The 7,831-nt window shown below is 41.2% G+C and overlaps 1 protein-coding gene across 2 annotated transcripts in view; it reads right to left on the bottom strand.

The window, feature by feature from the left end:
* Positions 1 to 6,403: 6,403 nt before the first annotated feature.
* The window catches only part of CHMP3 (charged multivesicular body protein 3), a 39,425-nt gene continuing 37,997 nt past the window's right edge, over positions 6,404 to 7,831 (bottom strand). For both annotated transcript variants that reach the window (XM_014530178.1, XM_014530188.1), the window contains one exon: positions 6,404 to 6,923. In XM_014530178.1, the coding sequence (XP_014385664.1) occupies positions 6,778 to 6,923 (146 nt within the window). In that variant the 3' untranslated portion in view covers positions 6,404 to 6,777. The remainder of the gene's footprint in view (positions 6,924 to 7,831) is intronic.

Here is a 7,831-nt window from a genome sequence, read left to right on the forward strand (position 1 = left end):
CCTCCCCAGAATTCATGAGAAACACCTGGCAACTTTATCTTGCCAAGCCTTGAGACTGATGATGGCTTCTCTTAGGGAGTAAAACTGCCCTTTTTTCCTTTCCCCTTCCTCCCTCCCTTTCTGTATTCTTTCCTTGGGGAGACTTTTTTTTTTTTTTAAACCATGTGCTTTGTGTCCCTGACTGGGAAGGATAATGGCTTGTAAGTTGCAAGCTGGCTGCAAATTACCTGCACTGTTTGGCCTTGTTTTAACTTTCCTGTCTCTCTTCCTTTCCCTATTCCTCCTGCCCTGAATCCTGTAACAAAACCACCTGGTGCCATGTGGTGGGCAGTCAAATGTTGCCATGAAAAGAAATACTTGTGCCAAATTTGGCCATGTCTTTGAAGTTCTTTGAAGGCCTCTCCTCTGAAAATTGGCTAGTTCTCTGGGCTGTTTTGTTGGCTTCTTTAGTTACAGTAGCAGCAGAGAAAATTATTAATCCCTGAAACATTGCTCAAGGGGATTGGAGGAGAAGGGGGTCCTAATATACGGTGACAGATTTGACTTTGGGTGGTGGGCACATGGTGCAATATGCAGATCTCAAGATAGAAGCCCACACCTGAAACCTATATATTCATGTTGACCAATGTCACCCCAATCAATTTAACAAATATTTTTTACAAGAAAATAGTGGTTAAACTTATTAAAGATCCCTTGTACATGAGAAGTTGCTTCTCTTCTGCTTTCAAGATTTTCTCTTTGTCTCTATTGTTCAACAACTTCACTACACTTGTCTCAGTGTGGATCCCTTTTATTTTATCCTGCTTGAATTTGATGAGTTTCTTGGGTTTGTAGATTCGTATCTTTCAGATATGGGAGGTTTTTAGCCATTGTGTCTTCAAGTACTATTTCTGCTCCTTTCTCTCTCATCTTCTTCTGGAACTCCCATAATGCATATGTTGGTGAGCTTTATGGTCTCCTACAAGTCCTTTAGGCTATGCCCACTCTTCATTTTTCTTCCTGCTCCTTGGTCTGGATCATTTAAATTATTATACATTCAGTTCACTGATCGTTTCTTCAGCCTACTCAAATCTGATGGTGAGCTCCTCTAGTGTATTTTTTAAAAAAATATGATTTCAGAGAGGAAGGGAGAGGGAGAGATAGAAACATCAATGATGAGAATCATTGATGGGCTGCCCCCTGTACCCCCCCTACTAGGGATCGAGCCTCCAACCCAGGCATGTGCCCTTGACTGGAATCAAACCCAGGACCCTTCAGTCTACAGGCTGATGCTCTATCCATTGAGCCAAATCAGCTAGGGCTAGTGTATTTTTTTTTTCTTCATTTCAGTTATTGTATGTTTTCGTTCCAGAATTTGTGGTTCCTTTTTTTTTTTTTAATATGCACAATATGTTTCCATTGATTTTGAGAGAGAGAGAAACATCGATCAGCTGCCTCCTGTACATGTCCTGATCAGGGATCAAACCTACAACTTTTTGGTGTATGGGACGACACTCCAACCAATGGAGCCACTTGGCCAGGGCTCTGTGGTTCCTTTCTAAAATTCTCTATTGATATTTTCATTTTGTTCACACATTGTTTTCCTGATTTTCTTTACCTCTTGAGCATATTGAAAACAGATGGTTTCAAGTCTTTGTCTAGGAAGTACAATGTCTGGGCTTCCTCAGGCATGGTTTCTGTACATTTTTTTAGACTCTCTTCCCTACCCAGGGTCTGCTGGTTAAAGGACTAGCGGTGTTCAGCCAGCCAGTGTTTTGAGATTTCCTTGAATGCCAGGACCTTAAAAAAACCATCAATACCACCTGTCCCTGTATTTATGGACTGACTGTGTGCTGGGGCAATCTTTAAACACTTAACCAGTTACGATTCTACCTCACAGCCTGTAGATTAGCCATGGCGAATGTTTAGGGACATGTCAGGTTTTTCTGAGCCTATTTCCTGTCCTGGCATGCACGTAGCTTTCTAAATTCCCCAGTATACACATGCTTTTGAATACTTTAGTATCCCAAAGAAACCCTCTGCCTGGCCTTTCCTCCCACTATATTTTCATTTGTTTGTGTGTTTTTTTCAGCAAAAACTTATTGGCCACAGCAAAAGCACACTGAGATGGGATGCTTATTAAAGCTTATTAACATAGAAGCAACAGGGAAGTCAGAGAAAAGGGGGCCTTGGAGACAGGTGTAGGGGGTTAGCTTGGGATGAGCTGCCACTGCCCATTGCTCCCCTAATTGCAAGCTTTTGGGGTCCCTGGAGTTTAGGAGATGTGTGCCTGTGGGGGGAGGGGAAAGGGAATGGCAAGGACATGCTCCCCCAAGGGAGCACATTTTAAAAATTTCCTTAACACATTTTAAAGCAATGACTGCTGCTTTTCCACCCTAAGTTCCAAGATAGGCAAACCAAAGGTGAGCACCTTATGTTAGTTGTTCAGAATGACCCCTGGACAGGTTAGGGTAGGCAAACATAATTTGTGAATAAGGTCAGCTCCGTTCCTCTGGAATTAGGAACCAGGGCTCCATGCTGATCATGTGGGCTGCTGCTTTCCAGACTGCTGCCAAGCTTGGAAACAGATGCGGCAAGGACAAGTAAAGATGCCACCGGCTTTGTTTTTAAGTTTCTTTTTTTCCTTAATACAGTATTCATTTGGATAGTGTAAATTTTTTGCTTTCCAGAGTTCTGACAAAATTGGTTGGCTGTTTTTTTCTCAATGTTTCTTTGGAGGGCTGAATGTTTGGAGTTGTCTACTCCATAATTTTGCTGACATCACTCTATAAACATATTTTTTAAAACTAAAATTAATTATGTGTAGAATTTTCTTAGCTTTAAATAGATATTTCCCTACTGTGGTTTAAAGGCTTGTATTTTTTAAATGGCTCAGTAGCTAGAAAATGTTAATTCTGCTATCTCAAAAGAACTGTTTTGATCAAATACATTTGGAAAACGCATATGAAAGGCTCTGAAAAGTTGTATAAAGAAACCTGATTTATGTTTACTTTAACCAAACATTTCCAAAGTTTATTTCACTTAAGAGCCTTGCTAACTGGTAACACGTATTAGCATTTGAAGAGCATCTGTCACTAGGGTAGGACAAGAAAAACAGTCCCAGTTCTTCAGAGCTTTGAAAGCTTTATGATGTTTTACAGTTGTTTTCATAGCTGGGTGCAAGGGAGAGGTGAAGAGGCAGGCATGACGAGTACTAATTGAGAATAAATATGAGTCATAACCCCTTCTCTCCAGGAGTAGTGAGACACACCTGGAAATATGCAAGACAAGAGGCCTAAGGCCATGTGAGCTGTGGGTGCTAACAGCTATCATCGCTGATAGATGACACGGGGAGAGGTTACCATCTACCTAGAGTGAACTGCTGAGTGACTACCACAAGCTAGACAGTGATTTTTACAAAGTAAGCTGTGTTTAAAAACAAACAAATGAGTTGGTGCTGTGGAATGCTATTCTGAGTGCCCTTGACTACGTGGAGGGCCTGAGCACAGAGGAAAATTTTATTGCAGTTGTTTACATCACTCTTTCCCTTCCTGGCTTGTGGATCCTTCCAGGGCCAGAGAGGATCTGGCTCACCTTTATTTCCAATATGCCCAATAGAGTACTGAGGGGAAATGGAATATTAACATGACACAGAGCCAACATTGTACTTCCCTGGCCTCAAAGCAGGAATGAAGAACACAGAACCCCTTTAAACAATTAAAACAAGCCCTACATTTAGACCCTTTTACTTGAATGGCTGGAACAGTGGTTATTATTTATTCTGACTGTCCATCCACCCACCTGGATAAATTCTGACTATCCACATAAGATCCAAAATGCCCAGGGGTTATGAACATTTAATTCCAATATCATGCTGTGAGTAAACTAGCCAGAAAAATGCAATCATAAAACAATATCCTGTCAACAAGTTAGTGCTTCTCAATTTGATTTATGGACTTAAATGCAATCCCAATCCCAATCCCAGCAAGTAAATTTGTGGATGTTGACAAATCAATTCTACTGTTTGTTTGAAGAGGTAAAAGACAGAATACCTGACACAATACTGAGGGGGAAAAACAGCTGGAGCACTTGATCTGACTTCAACATTTACTGTAAAGTTACATGAATCAACAGAGTGGAAAGTAAAAACACAGTGTGGCATTGGTAAAAGAATAGGCAAATACATCAATGAAGCAAAAGAGAGCCCTTAATGGCCCACATAAATATAGTAAACTGGTCTTTGACAAAGGAGCAAGGATAATAAAATGCAGCACAGACAGTCTTTTCAACAAATGGTACTGGAACAACTGGATGTCCATGTGCAAAAATGAAAATCTAGACAAAGACCTTAAATTATTCGCAAGAATTAAACCAAAATGGATCACAGACCTAAATGTAAAATACAAAACTATAAAACTCCTAGAATATAACATAGGAGAAAATGTAGGCGACCCTGGGTATGGTGAGGACTTTTACAATCCAATACCAAAGGCACAATCATGAAACAAATAATTGCTAAGTTGGACTTCAGTAAAATGAAGAACTTCTGCTCTGTGAAAGACAATGTGAAGAGAATCAGATGAGAAGCCAGAGATTGGGAGAAAATATTGGCAAAACACACATGTGATAAAGAACTATTACCCCAAGTACACAAAGAACTCTTAAAACTCAATAATAAGGAAACGAACAACCCAATTAAAAAATGGGCAGAGGGTTTGAGCAAAAAAGAAAAAAAAGAGAGGGAGAAAGAATTCATGGACATGGACAACAGTGTGGTAATTGTGGGGGGGGTGGTAAAAGGAGGGGTGAAGGTGGAAGAGGTTATAGGGGGAATAAATGGTTATGGAGAAAAATAAAAGAAAGAAAAATGAGTAAAAGATCTAAACAGACTCCTCTTCAAAGAAGATCTGCAGATGGCAAAAAAAAAAAACACACATGAAAAGATATTCAACATCATGTCATTAGACAATTGCAAATTAAAAGTGAGAGACCACTACACAGTTGTTAGAACGGTCAAAATCCAAAACACCACCACCACCAAAGCTGGTAAGAATGTAGAGCAACAGGAACTCTCGTACATTGTTGGTAGGAATGCAAAATGGTACAGCCACTTTGGAAGACAGTTTGGCAGTTTCTTATAAAACTAAACATACTCTTACCATGTGATCCAGAAGTTGTGCTCCTTGGTATTTACCCAAATGAGTTGAAACATATACCCACACCAAAACCTGCACATGGACATTTACAGCTTTATTCATAATTGCCAAAACTTGAAAGCAACCAAGATGTCCTTCAGTAGATGAATGGATAGTGTGATACATCCAAACAATGGAAATTCAGCAATAAAAAGAAATGACCTACCAAGCCATCAAAAGACATAAAGAAAACTTACATGCATATTAGTAATGGCAAAAAGCCATTACTAATGTAACAAATGTACTTCTGTGGTGTGGGATGTGAATACACAAAGTGGGAAGTCTGTGCATGGGTTGGGGCAGGAGGTATATGGGAATGCTGTATTTCCCAGTCATTGTGATATGAACCTGAAACTGCTCTAAAAAATGTTTACTTAAAAAACAAAGTGGATCCTGAAGATAAAATCAAGAGTAATAGGACGGTCCCTGGACTCAACATTTCCGTTTTGCATGACGAGACTACGGCCTCATTGCAGCGACATCTGAAACTTCAGGATTTCTCTATACAATCTACAAAAACCAACCTGTGATGAGTGGTTGGGTTTCTTCCTGTCTGGTTTACTATACATAGGACTTGGACCACAGGGATCTGGGTTGCATCCTGTGCAAGGTGAGCTCTTTTTCTTATTTGTGAAGACTGAGTGAGATCACGTGTCAAACGAAGAGCTTTATAAACTGTCAAACACAAATATAAATTGCTCCTGAATTATTTATAAATGTAACACAGGAATATTTCAGATGTGTGAGAGTTGATTATAATGCATGGCCACACCATGCCTCTCCCTGGTCAGCCCTGGCTTAGAGAAAGCACTTATGGGTAGATCCATATCCCATGCACCCAAGACAATCAGCTCAAAGCAGGGACAGGCAATCCGAAAAGGTCCTAATCTCATAGCTCTCTGCTCTGGATACAACTTGCAATGGGAAGGAAGGGAAGAAAAGCCCACCTACCCTCCCTGTACATACCCTTCAGGACGTTAAAACAGCCATTGAAACAGGACAAAGGGCCATAATCTCCAAGCATCTTTTTAGTTAAACAGATGGCAAAAAGCGCACAGTGGCTCCCACGCTACGTCTGTGAAGGCTGGGGAGAAGCATCTACAGGGGAGAAGCCCTTCTCCTGAGCTTCCAAGTCTTATGCTCTCTTTCCAAATTACTTCCATTATGAAATAATTTGGAAGAGCAAACACCTGGAAAGTTCATTGCACATGACAACCTAAAAGGAGACCAAGTGTTAAAGCAGACATTTATTAAAATCCATTCATATAGTGTTTTACAGACAAAAAAATGTACAGAGTCCTCAACATCAGGCAATGAACTCTATTCTCAGAAGTGTTTTGCGAGGAGACCAAATTCTTTGCCCTCCCTCCGAAAGGATTCTTCCGTTTCTACTCCTGTAAATGATGCATTTATTACAGCACGTCCCCAGAACAATCCTTTGAGACCCCAAAACCTCTGCAGAGAGTGAAGAAAACCTTCTCCAGAATGCAAAGCTTCCTCACAGAGGTGTAGTGCAAGAGATACATAAATAGCGGCCGTTCAGCGGAGTGTGCGCACACCTGGCGGGCGGTCCATGAAGAGCTTCGGGCACAGCTGGGTGGCCCTAGCTGCGGAGTGTGGCCAGCCTCGACTGCATGGCCTCCAGCACCTCCTCCTCCTCCTCCTCCTCCTCTGAGGCGGCCGTGGCTCCTGGAGGTTCAGGCTCTGGAAGGGCATCAGTCACTTTACTAGGTGCTTTGCCCAAGGCCCCTGAAAAGAAACAGGGAGCAGATCAACAACACATTGGCTTAGACATGGTCCATCCTCTTCCCCTTTCATGCCAGGGTCAGTCTGACAGAGAAGGGCAATGAAACAAGCTGTTTTGGTGAGGTTTTGCTCATGATGACAAATGTGCAAATACCAACTGTAATGACACCAAAGTCGTAATAACCATAAAGATTTTGATTTTACAAATTTTGGTTCTGAATGAACAAACAACTACCAAGCACAATAGGGACAGACTCATAAAATAGGCAGACAGATCTGGTGGCAGGGGCAGAGGCGATGGAGGGACTAAGGGAGAGGGAGAAGGAGGGAGAGAGAGAGAGAGAGAGAGAGAGAGAGAGAGAGAGAGAGACCTCATGGACATGGACACCAGTGTGGTGATGGTGATTGTGGGGGAGGGGGTGGGAGAGGTGGAAGAGGGCACAGAGGAGATAAATGATGATGAAAAAAATAAAATAAAATAAAAAGAATTTTGGTTTTGAAGCTCTTGATCTAAATTCCTAAACACTATTGAATACTTAATTTTCAAGCTTCATGAAGATTTCTTTTTTTTTTTTAATATTTTTTTGATTTTTTACAGAGAGGAAGGGAGAGGAATAGAGAGTCAGAAACATCAATGAGAGAGAAACATGGATCAGCTGCTTCCCGCACACCCCCTACTGGGGATGTGCCTGCAACCAAGGTACATGCCCTTGACCGGAATCGAACCTGGGACCCTTGAGTCCACAGGCCGACACTCTATCCACCGAGCCAAACTGGTCTGGGCGAAGATTTCAAATCTAACTAAATTATTTCTAAATCTTCAAAAAATGTTTTTCTGGAATATGGAGTAACTACTCCTCTCTCCCCCAACAAATTAAAACAAATTAATAAACAAAAATTAAATCTCACCA

This window comes from Myotis brandtii, unplaced genomic scaffold (assembly GCF_000412655.1).
Source record: "Myotis brandtii unplaced genomic scaffold, ASM41265v1 scaffold1172, whole genome shotgun sequence".
In the NCBI taxonomy this organism is placed as follows: Eukaryota; Metazoa; Chordata; class Mammalia; order Chiroptera; family Vespertilionidae; genus Myotis; species Myotis brandtii.